The sequence below is a fragment of the Hyperolius riggenbachi genome, chromosome 8 (assembly GCF_040937935.1).
Source record: "Hyperolius riggenbachi isolate aHypRig1 chromosome 8, aHypRig1.pri, whole genome shotgun sequence".
Lineage (NCBI taxonomy): Eukaryota > Metazoa > Chordata > Amphibia > Anura > Hyperoliidae > Hyperolius > Hyperolius riggenbachi.
In genome coordinates, this window is record NC_090653.1 from 69,467,889 (window position 1) to 69,492,180 (window position 24,292).

Here is a 24,292-nt window from a genome sequence, read left to right on the forward strand (position 1 = left end):
ATTTTGTGTGTTGTCAGGAACAAGGAGACACGACATTTCTTCTCACCTGGGAATCAGTAGGAAGCTCTAGAGAAAAACATTCAGAAATAATCGGCTATTTCTCTGACCACTTACATGGAGGAGACAGGATGTGGGACAAGCTGTGCTCTCTGCTGTAATTACTGCAGGTACTCTCTCTAGTGTGGATTGTTCTTATATTTCCTTAAGGTTCTCTAGTCTTCTGGGCTTCTAGGAACTAACAGAGGCTGAAGAACAGCCATGTTAGTGCTGAGTTGTTACAGCAAGACTGAACAAGAACATCTTATGTTTTAGTTTTATAGCTGAAGGTTCACTGGAATGTGTACTGGTTAAGGGCTCTGCCTCTGACACAGGAGACCAAGGTTTGAAACGTGACCCTTCTTGACTCTTCTTGGCTTTTCCTGTTCAGTAAACCAGCACCTACTAGATTTGAGTCTGCCAAAGCTTATTGTCAGAATAGGTAAAGTGGTATTAAACTGCAAAAATCAAAATTTGTGAAAACTAAGTGTTAACTAAACTTTCCTCTATATGACCGTGCCTTACAATACTCTTATGTGTTAACCTGTAACATTTATATGACATAAATATTGCGTACTTATTTCAGTAGGGGGAAGCATGTGGATGCTCCATAGGAATGTTCAATCTTCCCCGACTCATTTGCTGCTGTCTGGGACCCTCTTTATCTTCACAGCCATGCTCCCCTCTGTGTACAAGTGCAGCCACACTGTGCAGGCGCCAGTAGCATGGAGCCATTCCTGCACAAAGAAGAAACTCACGGCGGCACAAAGGGGAATGGGCCACAAGCAATCTTTGACTTCAGTGTCAGATTGTTTAAAGGATCCCAGCACAGCGCAGGAGGGGCAGAGGGAGACCGGGGAAGCAGAGGCTTTCCCCGGTGGAGATATTTAACTTTTTTAAGATTACAGGTACCCTTTAATATGTTTGTGACTAAAAACTTTATTCCCATTCTTACAATGTATATATTTCTTATTTTGGAACATTAATATGATGATAGAAAGGACCAGTTTGGTTTAAATGATACATAGTTCAAAGTAGGCTAGCACACCTGGCTGTGTAGATTTGTTATTCCATCTATTTGTCAATACTGCAGCGCTAACAATTGTTTCGGGGCTGCACCCGCTCCCCTTTATCAAAACACAGTTAGACAGTAACCTACTTTGGATTTTGCGTGTTTAGATATGACAGTGTGGCTCACTACTGTGGTTATGCACCAGCAAACCTGAAGTAGCGGTGTGCGACTCTGTTCCCCACTTCCTGTAAAGTTTAAATGATAAGTACATCTTTTGCTTATGAATTCTTCTTGCTATGCATGACTAGGGGAGTGGCAGGGGCGTAAGTAGAGGTGTGGCAGGAATGTGTCTTAATCTCCTAACACCAATTGGCATGAACAAGGCGGCTCCCCCAGGACTGCGTAACGCCAATTGGCGTCAAGTTCTGGGGGTGGAGATTGCAGGGGATCGCGCGCGCAGATGCTCCGCTCCGTCATCAGTCTCCCATCGGCGATCGCCGCTAGGAGACAGTTAGGTGGCAAAACCGCTGTCTATTTACACTGTACAGCGCAATCTATGGCACAGATGTACTGGGGACAGCCGTGACGCTCGGCTGTCCCCCTGGGAGACTCAGAGAGCGATCGGCTCTCATAGGCTGATGTCTATGAGAGCCGATCGCTGTGATTGGCTGTCGGGGGGAGGAGAAATATATATATATATATATATATATATATATATATATATATATATATATATATATATATATATATATATATATATATTAGACACATTTATAAAAAAACACAATGAATTTATAAGAAAAAAAAAAGACATTGTAGCAGCGATCAGAGCCCACCAACAGAAAGCTCTGTTGGTGGGCTGAAGGGGGGGGGGATCACTTGAGTGGGGGGGAGATCACTTGTGTGCTAATATGTAGTGCTCTGCAGCAGGCCATTAAAGCAGCCTGGTCACTGGGGGGGGGGTTAAGCCTACGGTCCTTAAGAGGTTAATAGTGCTCCTCTTTCTTTTCTCAAAAAGTCTAGAGGTATGCTAAAAGTTGAAGGTATTTCAAGGTTTTTGTTTTTTTTTACACTCTTATCACACAAGAAAGGGAGAAAGGCAGTTAGCTAATAAAATGTTTGGTTTATTTATGTAATATACCTGCATTACTGGTTTTAGCCACATTTAATGACTTCAACATGTTACCTCCAGTATGTACATGTACAGGTTAAACTGTTAATCTGTGTTTATGCTGATATTATTCATCTGTTTTATTGCTTCTATCTTCCCTTTATTCGTATTCATCTTTACTGCTTATTGCCCCTCCATAGTAGTTATTGCCTTTTCATCACAAAAGAGCATCATGCAGTATAGCTACTTACAGATGGCAGATTTTTGTTATGGAGATTTATAATTTGTGTTCATTTCAGGTGACATTCTAGCATGTGAACGCATCAGCAGTCTCTATCAAAGAAACTGTTCTTTTGTAAAACCCACATATACCTATAGAGCTATACATGTCAAACTTCAGCCCGCTGGCCAAATCTGTCCCTCAGAGCCTTTAAATGTGTCCCTCAAGTGGTTTCCCCACTTTGCATTATGTTTGGCCCACTCTAGACCACCAGGGAAGCTATATTGGGTGTGAAGCTCTAGACACTATGAAACTGTATAGGGGAGGGAGGTGGCACTAGACATCAGGGAACTGTGTAAGGGAGGGAGGGGTTCCACTAGACACAAGGGAACTGTATAAGGGAGGAAGGTGGCTACTAGACAGGGAAGTTGGCCAGTGACTTGGTCCCAATGTTTAATTTTGGGCCACTTTGAATTTGAGTTTGACACACCTGCTATAGAGCTTTTAGTCAGCAACAATAGAAAGCTTTTCAGAGGTCTCTCAGCACAGCCTGCGTGAAAAAAATACTTTGTTTACCAGGTGTTTGTAACAACAGCTGGGAATCAGAGCTGAACTGTAACCTGGCTGTAAACTTTTTACTTTACACTGCGAGGCAGAGAGAGACACGCAGACAGGAACACTCAGATTTGCAGCTAATGATTATTTACACACATTTGAAGCTATATTTCTGCTTTCTATCATTCTGAGCACATTTTACTCACAGGATTACATCCAGTGAAGATTGTTTCTGTACGCTGGATGTGCTGGGCAACGTCCTCCATAGTAATGCCCACAGCACAGTGAAAACTGTTCTCTGTAAGTGTCATATTTTTTTCTCAGAGGAAATGAAAAACCTCTCTGTATTGCTATTTGCTAGTAATTACTGGAAATATTTGTGGCATTTGGAATTTGAGTAAAGTTTGATAGTTGCCCTTTAATGATCTTCCAAACTGGACAATACTTGTGTTGGACAGTGGGGCGTAACTACAGGGGAGCAGCACCTGCAATCACAGGGGGGCCCAGATCTGTAATGGAGGGCCTCTCTAAATACTTCACTCCCTCTACTTCACATCAGCTGTGGCTACACTTGTTATGAGTGGAAGGATTACAATGTCCACACATTTTATGAGCATTGTAAGATGGGCTCTCAGGCTGTGAGGGTCAGGCCAGGTCAGTGGTAGGCTAGGGAAATGGTGTGAACATTGGAGGGCCCCATCAATGTTTTGCTGTGCGGCCCCATGATTTTCTCCGTGGACTCCTATTGTAATTCCCACTACAAGCATCTCTATAATAATAATAATTCCAGTATTTGTATAGCGCTTTTCTCCTATAGGACTCAAAGCGCTTTTGAGGCAACCACTAGAGCGCACTCAGTAGGCAGTAGCAGTATTAAGGAGTCTCGCACAAGAACTCCTTACTGAATAGCTGCTGGCTTATTAAAATCCTAAACTCCTCAGGCAGTGAAATGTTTTTTTATGTCCATTTGCAGAAAGCAAGATGGCAGCCACTATGAAGCTGAGACAGGACATTCTGCATATCTGGCCAGCAAGATAAAAAAAAAATGTAATCCTGGTTTGGATCATATCAGAATACAGAAAGGATGCAGACAGGTTAGTAAATAAGTTTGTTTACCATATACTGATCATAGGCATTCATTCAGCCAAGAGCTTCCCTTCAATACATCCAGCCTTTACTGATCACCACTTCCTCTATGTGCGATGAATAGTGGATGATCCATCTTAAAATATTTTGTTATACTGACCCTTCCGCTGCTCTCACATATGCAGGATACATTTTACCAAATAAAGCAGCGATTCAGTAGCATACTGGATATTTCGATCTGCAATATATTAAAGTGAATCTCCAGACTAAAGATCTACTCAGCAGCACTGAAAAGGCTTGGTGTTTCTTTAACAGTTTCACTGCATCAGAACTTTTCTTTTCGTACCCAAACCACATTTTTAGCTGCACAGAAGCTAAGCTCCGCCCCATCAAAAATCTGCCTGGGCATTTTTCCCCTGATGCTGTTCAAAGCGTGGTGGGATTTCTGATGATGTTGTTCTCTTTCTGCTGTTTTGGCGCAAATTTGTTTTTTAAATTTTGAATTTGAGATTTAAAGCCAAGCGCGCAGCTGGGAGGGGTGATCAGGACACAGGACAGTTGGAACTGTGTTTCATGCTCCCTGTCACCTCCTTTCAACCAAAAAGATGGCTGCCCCCATGAAATCACATACATTTGCCTGTTTTTTTAAAACAGGGTAGGTAAGAGATTATATTACCTATCTATTTTAAATTAACACAACTAATGTAACTTAAAAAGTGGAATATAACCCAGAATTTCTTCTTTGCTCTAATAGATTATTTACAGCATATTATATACAACCAGCATTTTATTTTTACTAAACCATTATTCAAAAGATTAACACAAGCCTTATGCTGGGGATACACGGTACGTTTCTGTGCCGTGTATCGACCAGCTGATCCGGCCAGCTGATAATATTCAGCTCAAAAAGCAAAAAACTACTTTCGGAAACCTATAACTTCTAAATGAATAATAATACTTATGCACAATTGCAAATATGATAACCGTATGGCATATAAAAAGTAGGAAAACATGTTTTTATTGAATATTATGTCAGGGTTTTATTTCGCTTTAATGACAGTATGTTTGTTTAGGCTGAAGTTCTCTTTTAGTGAGGAAGACATGCCGGCCCTCTTTTCAATTTCATTTTTTCCTATTTTTTCTTTGAGGTGATATTTTCACAACTTATCAATAAAATGCCTGTAAATTGAACCTGTAGGGGAAAAAAGTACCCTAAATGGGTGCTTATATCAGTAGAGGCTTACTTACCCTGTTCCCTCCAACTTGCCGTTCTCCCATTCTGACCAGTAGAGGCCAGTCGTGCTCTTCTGCGCATGCGTGCTCCAGTGGTGCTTCTGTGGCTGGGAGCATGCAGGCGCAGAACACTCCTGGCTGCAGGAGTGCAACGGGAGGAGAGCTTGTGACGGGGCCGCGCATGTGCAGAGCAGAGCAACTGGGCAATCTATAACAGCTCAGAACAAAAGAACAGAACAGCCGTTGAGGACAGCGATAGAGCCCATGGTCCTCATAGGGCTAGAGAAAGCTCCAGGTAAGTATAATTAATGCAAAGAATGTTGCCTCAGGTTTCCTTTAAAGGTTTTGTACATTGTACTGTGATAATTTGTGTAAAAGGACTTTGGAGTACATTTTCTCTAACCGTCATCCGGGACAACATGAGATCCGGTCCCACCCCTGGATCTGAGGAATCAATCAAGGAAAAGATTAAAAGCCCCCGCCCTCCCTCGCTTCTCAGTTCATCTGTGTTTCCCTCCAGGAAACACCTTCAGGAAAAGCGGCTCCCATTTTTTATTTTTCTATCCTTACCAGTGGGTGAGGTGTCTTAGGGGAGGAAAAAGGCTTGTTGCTTTCCAGTGGGGAACCTTTGTCGGATCTTTTTCCTCTTATGGGTGTAAAGTGCCCCATGGTGTGTGTAATAGGGCGCTTTCACCTGCTCCCCAGCAGCACACGCTATCCCTGCTCGGTTCTGGCGCCAGACTGCTTAGCCGCACAAGCGGTGACGTCAAGCGGGGCGGAACGCATTGGACGTGTAGGACGCCTGGACGCTCTGACGTCACACGTTATAGCGGTGGAAGGGGAGGGCATGTAAGGAGGACCAGAAGAGGCAGCGTGTTCCTGGCGTCCTCCGTGTATACAGAGCAACCAGCATTGGCAGCAACGAAGGCTCGGCAGCGGCAAGGCTTCCTAGTCAACCACAGTCGCAATCCTCTACCTCTGGTGTGGTAAGTCCTCCGGTGGAGGAGATGTGCTCTATATTTTGCCAGAATATTGTAGTGTGGCTCAGTATCCTATGTTTTATATTTTTTAGGCTAAAACTGAGCCAAGACCCTCTGCTACAGCTACAGCCCCAGAAAGGAAATCTAAGAGATGTGGATTTTGTAGCACTAAAATGCCCTTAGAAGCTCCTAAGAATGTATATCAAACTTGTATGGATGCCTTAGTGGCTTCTGAAACTTCTAATATTTTAAAAGGAGTTATGGATTCAGTAAATGTTAAAATGCAAGAGACTTTAGACAAATTCAAAGAATCCTTTATTTCGCAACCATCAGACCCTCTCCCAGGGCCTTCCTCAGTCTTCATCTATTTCAGATGTTTTGGGGGCTGAGGAGGAAGAAGAGGAGGGGGAGAAGAGGGTGAAGGAATCTCCGAAATTATTTCCTTAAAGGAAGGGGAACATCCTCAGTCTGATGATTCAGACTCAGAACAGTTGAATAAGACTCCAAGCTTTCTTTTTCCTCCTGATGAATCTTCTGAGTTACTTGAAGCTGTTTATGCTACTGAACAAATTAAGGAAACAGTCTCTGAACTAACTCCTCAGGAATTTGTTTATTCGGGTCTGGCCAGACCTACGGGCAGAGTTTTTCCCATAAGTCCATTACAGGATTTTATTGCATCACAATGGCAGAATCCTGAAAGGCATTTATTTGTACCAAAATCAGCTAAAAGGAAATATCCATTTGCTCAAGCTGACATTGACAAATGGACAAAATGTCCTAAATTAGATGCGGCTTTAGCAAAATATTCGAAAGATTCGGCTCTATCCTTCGAAGATGCAGGATCACTGAAAGACCCTATGGATAAGAGAATTGAGTCTTTTGAAAAAAGCCTGGGAATCAGCTGCGTTCGGGTTCATTCCCGGAATTTCAGCCACATGTATTTCTCGCAATCTGAGAATTTGGATGGATAATCTTATTTCTCAGATTGCGAAAGGAGCTCCATCTAAAGATTATGCAGCATCTTTACCAGTAGTTCTCAGAGCAGCTTCTATTACTGAGATGGTTCGTATTACAGCGCACACTACTGCACTTATTAATTCAGCCAGAAGGGCTGTATGGTTGAAAACCTGGGAGGGGGAATCTAACCTCAAAGAACAGGTTATGTTCTGTTCCTTTTGAAGAAAATCTTATTTTTGGAGCAGAATTGGACAATGTCCTATCCCGTTCAGCAGAAAAGGGAAAACTTCAGTTATCGTCTTCAGTTTTCTGTTTCTCCCCTCCACAGAATGTTTTTGAATCCAATTTCGAGAGACCCTGAGAAAGCCAGAGGTCTAAAATCAAAAATTCAGACGTTTTTGAAAAAAAAAAAGTAATAATTCAGGTTCCTCGGCCAGAAGAAGGTCAGGGTTATCATTCTCACGTGTTTCTGGTAAAAAAAAAAGGCATACTGAACCTAAACTCTCTGAACCCTTTTCTGGTTTACAGGAAGTTCAGAATAGAAAGTATTTACTCTGTGAGAGCTCTACTTCAAGGCGGATAATTTTTTGTTTCGATAGACCTTCAGGATGCATAATTGCACATCCCGATTTTTTTTTCAGGCCATCAAAAATTTTTGAGATTCGCGATCAGAGATCAGCATCAAACACGTTATTTTCAATTTCAGGCTCTGCCATTTGGCATAGCAACAGCTCCTCGTATCTTTACGAAAGTTCCGGCAGAGGTAATGAAGGAGTTTAGATTAAAGGGAATTTCGATAGTCCCTTACTTGGACGATCTCTTGGTGTTTGCCCAGACACAGGAGGTTCTTGTGGCACACAGGAATATGGTGATAGATACCTTAACTCGAGTGGGTTGGATAATAAATTATGCAAAATCCAGGCTGGTCCCGGTACAAAAAATTGTTTTTCTCGGTTACCAGATAGTTTCTCTGGAGGGGAAGATTTATTTACCTCGAGAAAATAGAAAAGATTCAGTCAGAAGTAGGAAAACTGCTGGCGCTACAAGAGACTTCCCTTCGCCAAGTACCGGTAATGAGAGTCCTAGGGTTATTCACAGCCACGATTCTGGCCATTGTCTGGGCGCAATCTCACCACAGACTCTTACAGAGTCTTCTATTGACAAACTGGGACAAGTCTCAGGATTCACTGGACTCAAATTTTTCTTCCAGATCCAGTAAGATTCAGTCTACTTTGGTGGATAGATCGGGAGAATTTGCAAAAAGGGAGATGGTGGAGACAAATAGACCCGATAAAAAATATTTACTGATGCAAGGCCCTGGGGGTGATGATGTCTAGATGTGAGACGGGCTCTTTTGGAATATTTAACTAGGACTAGAGAGTTTAGAAAGTCTAGCAATCTTTTTATCTTATTTGCTGGGAAAAATAAGGGACAACAAGCATCAAAGCAGACTATTGCAAGGTGGATCAGGCAAATCATAGTTTTAAAGTAAAAAAAAAAGGTGGGGGGAAAGGCTGCGCGTCCCTAAACACATGTTGCAATTGAATGGTTAATCGCACAGGCATACACCGCCTCTTGTTCTCATTTTGTTGAACAGTGAGGAAAACGCCAGCGCATACCACTAAGGCTGCATCTGAATGACCACCAGCTCAGTGTGAAGCACCTAAATAGATTTTCTGCACACTTTGCATTCAATTCAGATGCAAATCATATGCAAAACTGCTACTACTTATTATGTAAACAGGAAACTCAGGAGGAGGGGTTGGGAGCAGCTAACCTGACAATTACATAGTTACAAAGTAAAAAAAAAAAGTGGGGGGAAAGGCTGCGCGTCCCTAAACACATGTTGCAATTGAATGGTTAATCGCACAGGCATACACCGCCTCTGTCAGACTGAAAAATGCATGCCCTACATCCTAGACAACTGCTAACATTTATTAAACTAGGAGGAACTTTAGCTTCCAATATGGTTTGCATGCAAAGTATATTATACTAGACACTTGCGCCACGGTGAGGCAAACCTCCGGGCAAGTGACCTAACCTAAATTTAAAACCTTGGGAGCAGCTAAGCAAAAAAATGTGTAACTTACATTTTGTTGAATAGCGAGGAAAACGCCAACGCATACCACTAAGGCATATGATTTGCATCTGAATTGAATGCAAAGTGTGCAGAAAATCTATTTAGGTGCTTCACACTGAGCTGGTGGTCATTTCAGATGCAGCCTTAGTGGTATGCGCTGGCGTTTTCCTTGCTGTTCAACAAAATCATAGTTTTAGCTTATCAGAATAGCAATTGCCCATTACCACCCAATATTAAAGCCCATTACACACGTTCACTATCCACATCCTGGGCTGAGAGGGCAGGAGCAACAATACAACAGATTTGTCAAGCGGCTACTTGGACAAGTTCATCTACTTTTATCAAGCACTATAGAGTGGATGTGCTGTCTCGTTTAGCAGAAAGGTGCTCCAGACAGTAGTCCCTCCCTAGGTAAGTATTTTCCAAGACTTCTTACCCATCTCTCTTGTTGTCCCGGACAACGGTTAGAGAATTACTCCTATTAGACCTACCGGTAATTGAGTTTCTAAACGTCTTCTGGGACAACGGCTATAACCCTACCCTTTTTTCTTCTGGGCACCTTTTTCTGATTCATAGACACTTTATTATAGTTCAGGATTCACTCTTAGGTTCCTTCTCATGTTTTCCTTTGCTTCTGGTGGTTTTTTTAGTTGGTTTTTACTTTCAGATGCACTGAGGAGCGAGGGAGGGCGGGGGCTTTTAATCTTTTCCTTGATTGATTGTTACCTCAAATACGGAGGTGGGACCTGATCTCATGTGGTCCCGGAAGACGTTTAGAAACTCCATTACCGGTAGGTCTGATAGGAGTATTTTATATCAAGGCATTATATGCAGGGCCGGATTTAGTCCATGGCGTAGGGCACCACAGGAGCAAGAGCACCAAAGCAGCAGGCTAAACTGGTGCAGCATTTGCAAGCTTGCAAATGCTGCAATGCAGGGAGATCAGGTGAGCGCCAGCCACCTGTGCAGCAGCCACCTTGCTCTCTGTGCACGTTGGCATTATGGCGGGCAGCTACGGACTTAGGCAGAATTGGAGACGGAGGGGAAGAGGAAGCTTCTGCATTGAAGACAAGCAGAGAAGTTAGTGAACACTGATGGCTGCTGCGATGTGGAGGCGAGCTGTACTGAAAGAGGGGGAGTGGGAAAGTGAGGGATTAAGGGAGTCATTAGGCTACCTATACTGGAGGGGAAGGGGTCATCAGGCTACCTATACTAGAGGGAAAGAGGGGAGGGGTCATTTGGCTACCTATACTGGAGGGGGGGTATCAGGCTACCTATACTGGAGGGGGGTCATCAGCCTACCTATACTAGAGGGGAGGGTTCATCTGGCTAACTATACTGGTGGAAACACGATACGGGTCAACTCGCTACCTATGCTGGAGGGGGGCGGCTGCTGACATTGGCCTTGGGCGGCAAAGAGTACAAATCCGGCCCTGATTATAGGTAGTGTTTGATGGTCACAAACCTGTGCCAATTTCGGAAAACAAAACAGATACTTATCTATGGAGAGGGAAGGCTCTTGGTCTTATAGAGCCTTCCTGCTCCTCTCCTGGTCCCCTTGTTCCAGCACCATCACCCCCATTAGCATCATCCCCATTAGCAGTCTTCGACCCATGGGGGAGGCTTTGGAAGTCTTAGGGAGCTTGAGTGTTCCCGAAGATGGGCCACTCCATACTGCGCATGCTCTCTCACATACTCGTGCATGCACAGTATTGGAACCACCGGTCTTCGGGAGCACTCGGGCTCCCAGAGACTTCTGAAGCCTCCCTTAGCAGTGATGGCGCTGAAATGAGTGAACCATGAGAGGATCGGGAAGGCTCTATAGGACCCAGGCTTCAGGTTTGCCTTAACCCCTAGCTGACTGTTTCAAGCCGATTGGTGTGAACGCGGCAGCAGCCCCAGGACCACTCCACGCCGATTGGCGTGAATGGGTGCAGGCAGGGATTGTAGGAGATCGCGCTCTGGTGCTTCGCTTCACCTTCAGTCTCACAGCAACGATCGCCGCTCGGAGACTGTTAGATAGCGAAACTGCTATCTATTAACACTGTACAGCGCTGCAATCTACAGCAGTGCTGTACTGGGGACAGCCGTGTGACACGGCTGTCCCCCTGGGAGGCACAAGTGCAATCCGCTGTGATATTGTGACGGGGGAGGGAGGGAGTTTTAGAAAAAATTTTTTTTAATAAAATAAATATTTATAATAAATAAAGAAACAATCCTGGGGACGATCTGACCCCACCAACAGAAAGCTCTGTTGGTGCGGAAAAAGGGGGGGGGGGATCACTTGTGTGCTGAGTTGGATGGCCCTACAGCAAGGCCTTAAATCTGCAGTGGCCCAATTAGGAGAAATTGGCCTGGTAACTACGGGGGCTTAACACCGTGGTCCTCAAGTGGTTAAAGCGGACCAAGGTTATAAGTAAATAAGGACAAAAGAGCCCTTAATGTAAAGCTTTGTGTCGGAGCTGCAAGGATTGGCGGGTGGCAGTAACTCACCCACTCCCATCATCATTCATTTTTCTCCAAAGTGTTCGGAAACTCTTCAGTCACAGAGCTTTGGAACACTTTAGGAAAAAAAAATTCAGTGATTTTACCAATGGGAAGGGCGGAGTTTCACACCTCTAATGATTGACAGGCTTTGGGTGAGCCTGGGAATCCTCGCTCTGTCAGTGTTGGCATGAGCAGTCAGAGAGTCTGTGATCAGGTGGTGAATGTAGTTCTCAGGTGGTGAATGTAGCTCCCAGCTGCTGTTCTGTGAAACCTGCACAAGCTGCATGTTGGGTTGCTGTGGCTCTGTAAAATGGATAAGCTATAGGCTTACTAGACACCAGCGGTTCTGGATGCATGTTAGGCTTTTAGGGGCATAAAGAGATGATTTGCATATTCAGAAGCGATGCATCGTGGGAGAGTTTTCTTGCTCACTTAAAGTGGATCCGAGATGAACTTTTACTCATTGCATAATTGTGTTCCTTTCCTATTGTTTATAGGGCATTCCTCAAGCCAAATACTATTTTGTTTTAATACTCTAATTCCCTATAAACTAAACAAGCCTCGCCTACAGCTTTTCAGAGAGCCTTGGCATTTTCAGACAGTAGCAAGGGCTCATTGGGGCTCAGTCTGGGCAGGAGGAGGGGGAGGTATTACTAGCCAGAGATTTCAGAGGCAGAGGGGAGGAGGAGGAGGAGGGGGGGATTAGGTTTTTTTCACAGGCTGAGTGCTGAAGATGCAGATAAGCTTGCCTGTGTAATGTTTACAAACAACATGGCTGCTCACAGGGAAAAATAATCATATTCTATTGAAGCTGCTTGCAGCTATATTTGCTGTATTATCTAAACTTTAGATAAGATATATAGACAAGTTACTTGTTATAGTTAGTTTTTCATCTTGGATCCGCTTTAAAACTGAATTATCACACATCTCATTTGTTTAAGGCCTCTTGCACACTGCAAGCAATTCAGATTCAGATTCCGCTTTTTAATCAGTTTTTACCTCCGATTCAGATTCAGATTTGCAGTGTGCAAGGAGCAAACTGCAAATCTGAATCTGAATCGGAAGTAAAAACAGATTAAAAAGCGGAATCTGAATCTGAATTGCTTGCAGTGTGCAAGAGGCCTTAAGAAGGCACATTTATAAGAAAAAAGATCAGTAATAATGTTCAATGAATAATATCAGTCATTTCTAATTTTGCTCATTGAACAATATTGTAAAATGACTGTCAACTTTCATCTCGCCAGTTTGTGGCTCCCAAGAGAGGTTGCTGTAAGTGTGAATGATTGGACATAAAAATTTGGTGAGCAGATGGAGCCGCGATGCGACAATCCAAACACCACTGAAGAAGCAGGTTGTAGAACAGCTGTAAGGCTAGAGGCCCGTCCATCTCATCACTGCAGTGTGAATGTATGTACCAACAATCTCATATCAAACTCATACCAGGGAACTATCTCAGACCATGTGCAAACTTATTTCGTTCTGTAACAGATGTCCGCCATGCTGCGTATGGCAGGAACTTGTATTCAGGAAGAAGGAGGCACTCCACAGGCTTGAACTTGCGTTCAGTTTATTGCATGTCGTTACACTACATGTTTCGGGCTCCGCCCTTCATCAGGTGTAACCTCCTACCACCTCCACCTTCAATTTATATCGCTGACCCCTCCTATTCTGGGTGGGTCAGATTCACCACATATAAGTGCCTATTAATTGCATACATATTCACATCAAATATCTCCTGTTCATTCACAGGTTCTATATAAGCTCAATACATCCTCCATGCATATAGAGTCTACTATATGGAGTACAGCTTCAAAACAATAAAAATAAAATAAAATAAAAAAAATGGATAAATAAACTAAAAAAGCTACTCCATATAGTAGACTCTATATGCATGGAGGATGTATTGAGCTTATATAGAACCTGTGAATGAACAGGAGATATTTGATGTGAATATGTATGCAATTAATAGGCACTTATATGTGGTGAATCTGACCCACCCAGAATAGGAGGGGTCAGCGATATAAATTAAAGGTGGAGGTGGTAGGAGGTTACACCTGATGAAGGGCGGAGCCCGAAACATGTAGTGTAACGACATGCAATAAACTGAACGCAAGTTCAAGCCTGTGGAGTGCCTCCTTCTTCCTGAATACAAGTATCACTTTGTGGAGCAGGGGTGGTGTTCCTGCGTGGAGGAGTGCCCCGGCACTAGCTCTCCTTGCCCAGGATCGAGCCGACGAGCTGGGTTCAGTCCTTCATTATACTGGATTGCTACACCTGAGTGAACCGCTCAACATGTCGACTACTAACTCCACAACTACGACTTTTGCGTATGATGACGCAGCAGTGGATGCAATTTTGAAACAAGTGGAAAACGTCAATCTTGGAGATACTACAGACAGCACAGTAACATTAAAGCTGAAAAAGTTGTTCGACATTAAAAAGAAAGCACTTAGCAATACCCTGCATCAAACATTCTTAGCTGACTACGTCAGAGCTGGACAAATACCGAGAGGCTACAGAGTAAGCTTACGATCCACTCTACTCACAGATGACACCATGTTCCAACATAGGTTCTTTGAGATCCTGAATAAATGCAGCAAGGACATTATGGTGTTAACTATAGACCGTCTGCAAGTCCAACTAAGTGAGTTCCAAAGAGAAATTAATACCCTAGAGAAAGAAGTACGTGAATTGACGGATGAAGCCTCCTACGAGGTAATGGACAACGACATGGAAATAGGACTAGCAGAAATTAAAAAAAATATAGTTACCAGGAAACAATCCAAGAAAGAAAGAGATGCTGAAGATTACCGGAATGGCCGAGTCTACACGTGGCGCGAGGAGAGACGGAGAACGCGCACACAGCAAGCCGGAGACCGAGGACCTACAGGAAGTGGCAGGGGTCAACCTCGAGGAACTTCCGGATCAAGGAGGCGGAAACCGCAAACACAGTGGGAGAGACGCCAGACGCGTACTGCAGACAGCGCCACTGAAGGCGAATCTACTGGTGCGGAGAGCGCTGACTCAAGCAGCATGCCATCCCAGCAGGTTTTTCGCAAGGCCAAAGGGAATCTCAGACCAGGCAGGGCAGAGCCAGACGAGGGGGCAGGCACAGGTCTAGGACGCCGCAACCCACGCCAACCGATTCTAAGGGACCAGTACCCGAGAAGGACTCAGTACAGTCAGAGGTAAGCAACCTCGTTATAAACCTCTCAGACGTTATATTATCTACAGCTGAACGCTCACTGTTAAACAAGGGGATGGGGTTTGTTCCCACCTACAAATCAGATGAACTGTTGGCAGAGGTTGATTTATACAGATTTGTCAGATCATTGAAGTTAAAGGTATACTTCAAAGATAAGCCTGAAGTGATAAACACTAATTTGCACAAGTGACTGGTCCCCCGACATTGACAATGCCTCAATTAATTTGTTTGAGAAATTGGTAATGGTGGAGATCAATAAAAGTCACAAAAAACACAAGTTTGTCAAGGACAATCTGACATATGATGAAAGAAAAGCACTAAAATCTCTGGGTGACAGACAGGAGATTATAGTCTTGAGAGCAGACAAGGGAGGAGCCATCGTAGTAATGAACCGCAGCGATTACACAGCTGAAGCAAAACGGCAACTAGAATGTCCAGGTCACTATGAAAATTGTGCATATGATCCCACTTGGGACATTAAGAAAGAGGTTGATAACTTGATATGTGACGCTTTGCTGGAAGGTCTCATTGACAAATCAATGGCTAACTTTCTCACTGTTGAACATCCGCAAGTGCCTTTGTTATATTTACTCCCCAAAGTACATAAGAATTTAACAAAACCCCCGGGCAGACCCATTGTTGCCAGCAGAGGATCCATATTATATACTTTAGCACAATACGTGGATGCAACTCTGCAGAAACTGGTAACCAATATTCCAACGTGTTTGAAAGATACGAACGATCTATTGCAGAGATTGCATGGATTGCAAGATATACCGGAGAGGGCACTGCTGTGCACTTTAGACATCCAAAGCCTATTCACTTCTATTCCTTACCAAGAAGGTATGAATGCAGTGGAAAATCTGCTCCTGGAGACTTCTATGCCTAACAGAGAAGTATACTTTTTGCTTGATTGTCTGGAAACCATATTACGCAAAAATTATTTTAAATTTGAAAATTCCTTTTATATCCAGAAACAGGGAACGAGTATGGGAAGTCCGGTGGCCCCATCTTTCGCAAACATTTTTGTCAACAGCCTGGAAAAAGATTTATTTTTAAATAACAGGAAATATAGCAGGCACATTATTGCATACTATAGGTCTGTGGACGACATTTTTCTAATTTGGGACGGTTCACAAGAACTTTTGTCAGAGTTCATGATGGAAGTCAATTCATCACATAGCACCATTAAGTTCACTGCAGAGACATCAGAGGTATCCATCAGCTATCTGGACGTAGTGATTAGCAAAAAAGAGGGTAGATTAGTCACTAGCCTATACAGCAAGGCCACAGATAGGAACAGCCTACTACGTATAGATAGTTACCATGAGCCCAACTGCAAGAAAGCTATACCACGAAGCCAATTCCTTAGAGCAAGACGTATCTCCTCATCTGAGGAAGATTACATGAAAGCCGCAGATCAGCTTATTGAGAAATTTAAGGCAAAAGGATACAAGACAGAGATATTAAAAAGCCTCAAAGAACAAATTGGAACCATGGACAGAAATCAGTTGGTGTTCCAGAGCAGATCAGAAAGGATGAGACAGCAAAGAATCCCCTATGTGCTACAATACAATGATTTATCAAGCACTGTTCGCAAAGCAGTGAGGAAATACTGGTCCATATTACAGAACGACAGAGATTGTGGCCACCTGTTTAAGGACTATCCTGTATTTGCTTACAAAAGAGGGAAACCTATTGGTGAGGCAGTGAGCAACAAAGATTTGTCCAGAAAAAAGAAATCGAGATTTCTGGGAATAAAGAGGATAGGAACTTTTCCTTGCCTCTCATGCAACTGCTGTGGAGCTGTAATCAAAGGTGACTGGTTCCCACATCCCCGTACAGGTGAAAAGGTCAAGTGCACTGGGTACTACACTTGTGAAAGTGAATACGTTGTCTATGCTCTCAACTGCCCCTGTGGACTGTACTATGTGGGTAAAACCACTAGGGGGGTAAAATCACGCATACAGGAACACAAAAATAATATAAAAGGATATGCGAAAGGAGAAAAACGACACGAGGCCTCAGTATCCAGACACTTTGTAGAACATGGCCACAATGTAATTCAACTGAGATGGCTGGTGTTAGATCAAATAGAACCTCTACCTAGAGGGGGGGACAGAGAACGATTGCTGCTACAAAGGGAAATTAGATGGATCAGAGTATTAGACTCGCTGTCCCCGAGAGGTCTGAACGAACAAGTGAACTTAAAATGGTTTTTATAATTTTTTGCAGGAAATGAACTGTGCTGACGTACTCCAATGAAATTGACAAGCAACTGTATGTAAAATAACATATATTTATGGAAACAATTGAACTAATATGTCAAGAGCTCAGCCTCTCATCAGATTATCCAGGGTAGACCCCAAGGGGTAGTGCCCTGTGTAAGTGACTTTTTTAGTTTATTTATCCATTTTTTTATTTTATTTTTATTTTTATTGTTTTGAAGCTGTACTCCATATAGTAGATTCTATATGCATGGAGGATGTATTGAGCTTATATAGAACCTGTGAATGAACAGGAGATATTTGATGTGAATATGTATGCAATTAATAGGCACTTATATGTGGTGAATCTGACCCACCCAGAATAGGAGGGGTCAGCGATATAAATTGAAGGTGGAGGTGGTAGGAGGTTACACCTGATGAAGGGCGGAGCCCGAAACATGTAGTGTAACGACATGCAATAAACTGAACGCAAGTTCAAGCCTGTGGAGTGCCTCCTTCTTTCTGAATACAAGTATTACTTTGTGGAGCAGGGGTGGTGTTCCTGCGTGGAGGAGTGCCCCGGCACTAGCTCTCCTTGCCCAGGATCGAGCCGACGAGCTGGGTTCAGTCGTTCATTATACTGTATGGCAGGAACTGGTGCACAGGCGGCCAAACGATGCATGCTGGGAGTTCATCCTTTGCTTGTGGCTTACTGGTTGTGCCTCTTTGCAGATTTGTAAATATTCAGATATTAAAGCAAACTTGAGACCAAAAAAAGGTTTGATATAATGAAGTATGTGTAGTATGGCTAATGAATAGAAAAATTAGTAGCAAAGAAAGGAGTCTCATATTTTTATTTTAAGTTATGTTTTCTACAACATTGCGTCATTGTGTCACATTTGCAGTTTTAAAAGCACACTCTGTCTTTTGAGCTATAAAACAAAGCAGAAATAATGACCCTTTGATCTTTACTGCAGTAAAACCTTATCACAAGCTGTCTCTCACTGTTTCTTGGCTGTTTAAGTGCTTCAGAAAACAGGACTGTATTCCACCCAAGTTGGGTGGAATAGCTCAGAGAAGCTCTTTTGCATAGATAACTGAAGTTGTTTTTTTTAACTCTTCCTGTACTGAAAAACAGCAAGTTTTCTTTGCTACTTATGTTCTATTTCTTAGCTGTAATAAACATACAGTACAGTACCTATAGAGAGGGAAGGCTCTGGACCTCTGTCCTCTCTCCATCCCCTCGTTCCACCCTCGGGCCTCAGTGAGGTGAACAGCTTGGTTGAATACCTTTTCGATCCCCCTCGGCGAGCCTTTGGAAGTACTTGTGTCCCTGAGGACTTCAAAGGAGTGGCTGATCTGTACTGCATACATGAAAGTCTGAGCTCGTGCATGCGCAGTATGGGGCTGATCTGTACAACATACATGAAAGTACGAGCTTGTGCATGCGCAGTACGGGGCTGATCTGTACTACATACATGAAAGTGCGAGCTTGTGCATGCGCAGTACGGGGCTGATCTGTACTGCATACATGAAAGTGCGAGCTTGTGCATGCACAATACGGGGCTGATCTGTACTGCATACATGAAAGTCTGAGCTTGTGCATGCACAGTACGGGGCTGATCTGTACTGCATACATGAAAGTGCGAGCTTGTGCATGCACAATACGGGGCTGATCTGTACTGCATACATGAAAGTCCGAGCTTGTGCATGCGCAGTACGGGGCTGATCTGTACTGCATACATGAAAGTGCGAGCTTGTGCATGCGCAGTACAGGGCTGATCTGTACTGCATACATGAAAGTGCGAGCTTGTGCATGCGCAGTATGGGGCTGATCTGTACTGCATACATGAAAGTGCGAGCTTATGCATGCGCAGTACGGGTATGCCCGTCTTTGGAGGCAACATAAGTGCTTCTGAAGCCTTCCAAGGAGCCCCGAATGTGCGGAAATTCAACAGGGGACAGTGATGGAACGAGCACACAGAAAAAGAACTGGGAAAGCTCTATTGGATCCAGAACCTTCCCTCTCCATAGCTGAGTATCTAAAGCAATGCTGAAGCCAGCTGCAAAATGTGAGTTAAAGGCCAGAAAAATCCAGCTCTCAGCTAGCTCTTTGTATTGAAATTGGTTGCAGGGAGTCAAAATAAAAGGCAGCCCAAAAGACTTATGGTGCCTGTAATGATTAATATCTGCCTGGGACGCGCTCCACAGGATGGGAGGAAAATCCAAATATGCACAGAGCAGAAGAGGAGATGCCAGGGCACAGTCCCAACACTGCAGCTGTTTCATTACATCCGAGGAAGTGCATCTGCTCTCCTCCCAGCAGCCTGCACTCCGCTTCACACCTCTTCATACTGATGGAAGAGCATTGCTGCCATTGGGATGGAATAAAACTAGTGCATTATGGGTACTGTGTCCGGGAATCACCTCTTTTGCACACTTTTAAATATGCATGTGTGCAATTTAAATAATGAATAAATGCAGCTCTAAGCATAACAAAAACTCAGTGAGACAAGTGAATGCCATGGGGCAGAGGACGCTGCGCTGGTGTAAATGATGAACACCAATTCATAAGGATAAAAGATATCTGTCGGGATCGAAACATTTCCTGATTTTTATTCTTGGATCTTGGAGTCCTCCACGGGCTGCGGTTCAGTCCACATGATGCTGGCTTTGTTGTGTGCATGGTGACAGCGGACACGCCCTTCCTTGTTCCCAAAGCCTCCAATGTGTCATTGCACATATCACAGCATTGCTATATATGATGTCAGACTTTTGTACAGTGTCTGTAATTTTCATGCATTGTTCATCCCTATGTTCCGCTTACTACAATGGAGACAGCAGATCCGCTGTAAACTGACATGTAAAAACAGATCCTATATCATAGTTCCCAACTGTCCCTCTTTTGAAAGGGACTGTCCCTCTTTGAGAGCCCTGTCCCTCTGTCCCTCTTTCCTCCTCATTTGTCCCTTTTTCAGGACTTTGTCCCTCTTTCTATGTAAATATATATTTCTCTACTAAAAAATGTGTTTGACTCTAAACTTTATTGCCATCCTTTAAAATTATATATTACTAATTTTAAAATGTTATTATGCAGGAAAATTAACCAGGATAGAAAGGACCAGTGTGGCTCGAATTATAAAACATATTTTTCTTATGAAATCTTCATGGTATGCGTGACTAGGGGTGTGGCAGGGGCGTGATCAGGGGTGTGGCAGGGGCGTGACTTAAATGTCCCTCTTTCTCATCTCAAAATGTTGAGGTATGCCTTTGGGCTTGATTCACAAAAGGGTGCTAACTGTTAGCACGGCCGCTTTCGCGTGAATTTTCGCGTGCAATTAAACATTTTCACGCGCAAACACGTTTTTTTGCACAAAATCGTTATCGTTTACATGTTGTGAGAAAACGCGGAAAAGCCGGTGCGTGTGCTGAAAGCAAGGCGGCTGATTCCGCATCCAACGCAGCGGTTTGCACGCGTAGGCACGCATCTGGGACTGTGGCAGAACGCGGAAAAGCCGCCGCATGTTCTAACAGCAAAGCGGCTGTTTCCGCGTCCAAGGAGGCGGTTTGTACGCAGCAGCGTGCCTTTGGTGTGGCTGGGTCTGTTAGTCCACATGGACGAAAGGAGAGCTACGCGCGCGCGGGCCAGAAGTCAGGACCTTTATACCAGCAGGGGAAGTGTCAGCTGATCAGGACGATCAGCTGATTCCTGCTGGATTCATGATTGGCTGAGTGGCTCGGGCGGGGCAGCAGAGTTCAGCAACTATATATTCTGCTTGCTTGTCAGTTGCTGGTTGTCTGCCATTGCGAACACTTACGTGGAAGCATACAGACCTTAGTCAGATCCAACAGTGTGTTTGAACCAGGAGGACCTGGGAATTCACACTGAGCCAGATTACTTTTGTTTATCACTGTGTTATTCTCTAGCATAGTTCCAGGGTGTTGAGATCACGGCCCTCACACCCCAGACTAGGAATACTGTATTTCATCTGTGTTATTCTCTAGCATAGTTCCAGGGTGTTGAGATCACGGCCCTCACACCCCAGACTAGGGAACTGTATTATCATTTGTGTTATATTCCAGACTAGTTCCAGGGTGCTGAGAACACGGACCTCGCACCCAAAACTAGGGAACTGTATTATCATTTGTGTCATACTCCAGACTAGTTCCAGGGTGCTGAGAACACGGACCTCGCACCCAAGATTAGGGAACTGTGTTATCATTTGTGTTATACTCCAGACTAGTTTCAGGGTGCTGAGAACACGGACCTCGCACCCAAGATTAGGGAACTGTGTTATCATTTGTGTTATACTCCAGACCTGCTTGTGACGCCCATCTTCCAGGGGTCACTAGCTACCGGGTCTTCTTGCTATCCAGCCTGGGACTCCGCCCCTAGGACGTCCCAGGCTGCCGCAAGATCTCTGCACTTCCCAAGGGAGGTATTTCTCATACTTCCAAGGATCTCCTGCTCCTCGGGTGGTCCTCTCTCAAAGTATTACTGTTACACCAAACATTCACATATCCAAAGGTGTCCAGAGGTTAGCAATATATCTGATTGTCGGTGACACTGCAGATCATCAATAATCGGGTATATATCTGCATTTTTGGTGATACTGCAGATCACCAATAATCAGATTCTCTCTGCGTGCTGATACCAATCGTTACACATGTGCAAATCCGCGTTTGTGCACGAAAACTATAAAGATTTAGCGTGAAAATTCACGTTTGCGCGCGAAAACGGTTAGTTGCGCGTGAAAATTAACACGAAAATTCACGCGAAAACGGTCGTGCTAACAGTTAGCACCCTTTTGTGAACCAAGCCCTATATATCCTCCAATGTGAAAAGGGGCCTCTGAAGTGATCCAAGCCTTAGCCTTAGCACAGTGGCGTAGTAGTTAACACTTTTACCTTGCAGAGCTGGGTGGGTCTCTGGGTCGAATCCCAGTCAGGGAACTATCTGCACAGAGTTTGTATGTTCTCCCTGTGTCTGCATGAGTTTCCTCTGGGCACTCCGGTTTTCTCCCACATACAGATAAATTAATTGGCTTCCCCTTAAAATTGGCCCTAGATTATGTTGAACACATGACTATGTTAGGCCTCATCTACACGGGTAGATGAGGCGGCGATGTGGCTTATCAATCGAGCCGCTAATGCGGCTCGATTGATAAGATCCGACAGGACGGATCTCCCCACCGCCGATTCCCTGCTCGTTCCCCGCGAGGGGACAATGGCTGGGAATCGAGCGGAAGATGAGCAGCGCCGGCGGGGACGAGCAGGGGATCGAATCCGGCACACGAGCGGGGACGCGGCGGGTACACGCAAGAGGCGATCCGGCGGCTAATCGAGCCGCCGGATCGGAGCCTCATCTACGCGTGTAGATGAGGCTTTAGGGATTAGATTGTGAGTTCCACTGAGGGACAGTTAAAGTAAACCTGTAGGGAGAAAAAGAGCCCCTGGGGGATACCTACCTTGGGAGGGGGAAGCCTCTGGATCTTAATGAGGCTCCTCCCCCTCTTCAGCCTCCAGGATCCAGCTGTGGCAGCCCCCGAACATCACACACAGCAATATTTAGGGTCGCGGCACGACAGTGTTTACAATCTGTGCTTAGTGCTCAGGCGCAGTACAAGCTTTCCCTTGGGCTCCTGCAGAAATAGTCAAGCCTGATCGGGTGCTCTCTACTCCTGCGGAAGTAGAGCGGACCCAATCGGGCTTGGCTATCTTCGCCGAAGCCTGAAGGGAAGCTTGTACTGCACCTGCACACTAGCGCAGATTGTAAATCTTGTTGTGCACGCTCCCCTGTGCCACCTCTGAGTTACTCACTTTTGACAATGCCCCACGCTGCTTCAAGAAGCTCCCCATAGTCTGTGTTCTTCCTGGACTCCTGCATGGAAGTCACATCATTGCGCTGGGTGTCACATTTGTATCAGCAGGTCATTTGTTTTGTGAGCTATTGTGACCCGAGGATTACCTGTACTTGATAGAGGAAAACGGGTGGCAGTAGTGGTTCTGTTGTCAGTGCTGGACTCTGTTCTAATGTCAAATGGCCCAAAGTTGTAAGCAGGTAAATGACTAGTACTAGGTAGATATCGATTGTTTCCTGAAAGGTAGAGAGAGAGACTGACACTAGATGCAGCTGACATTGTATTTGTGGGTCACAATGCTGTGCTATAGAACCGTGTACACCAGAGGAACTAATCCGTTTTGCAAGCAAGGAGAAGGTGGCACTGCTTTTAAAACACACCTTTATTGTTCCAAGTACAGACAAAACTTTAGGCAATGGGGGTTAGGGGAGCCTGACAGCCGTTTTGCGGTTACTTGCTTCTTCAGAGGCTACAGATCAATCATCTGAGGAAGCGGGTAACCGCAAAAAGGCTGACACTTTTATCTGTATCTGGAACAATAAAGGTGCATTATAGAAGCACTGGCACCATCTCCTTGCTTGCAAATCAGATATCAATTGTTTACCTAATCAAATAGTGTATGACTACCTTGAGGCTGGTGCAAGCTTGGCAGCCACATAAGCATGGTCATTCCTGTGAAGTAAACATGTACGTCACATATCATTCTATGGCTGCACAACACACTCTCGCTGTCACCCTGCATCTGTGAGACGCTGTTAGATCTCAGCAATATTCCTCCCGTACTGTAGCTTTTCCCCCTCTTCATTTCCGACTCTCTCTTCACTCCAGAACTCTGTGATTTATGGATTATGATAAGAGCTCTCCCAGCTGTTCAATCCTGTTGATGGCCATGATTACCGGCCTCAGTCCCTATCAGGTTATTAATCAATCCTCCTGCAGTCTGCTCCTGCTCTTATGGGATAAATATGTCACTTATCTGCACAATGAGCCACCAGCTGACAAAGTGTTCCAATAGAAAGCCCTCATCCTCTGCTTTTCATATTCCGTTATCTGTCTGCCGCTGGTCACTTCCATTCCCATCACTCCTTGCCTTCTCTAGTCACGGGGTCTCATGGATTTAACCGCTTTCCTCGTAACCATTAAAGACAAACGTTTTTTTTAACCCTTAACCAGCTGAGCGGTCTGGACGAGCTCAGCTCGTCCAACACCGCCAGCGGCTGCCGCTCAGGCCCTGCTGGGCCGATTTTGATGAAATAAAAAGC

General features: G+C 44.4%; 1 protein-coding gene across 13 annotated transcripts in view; it reads left to right on the forward strand.

Moving 5' to 3' along the window:
• The window catches only part of TMEM91 (transmembrane protein 91), a 510,612-nt gene that overhangs the window by 309,542 nt on the left and 176,778 nt on the right, over positions 1-24,292 (forward strand). For 9 of the 13 annotated variants that reach the window (XM_068250624.1, XM_068250623.1, XM_068250638.1 and 6 more), the window contains one exon: positions 3,908-4,028. The exons of 3 other annotated variants lie outside the window; for them this stretch is intronic. Coding sequence is in view for 1 of the 10 variants with exons in the window: in XM_068250639.1 (XP_068106740.1) it covers positions 3,908-4,028 (121 nt within the window). In the remaining 9 variants the exon portion in view is untranslated. Of the gene's footprint in view, positions 1-3,907; positions 4,029-13,013; positions 13,165-24,292 lie in introns of those variants that run through there. One more of the 13 variants, XM_068250636.1, reaches the window with a different exon arrangement.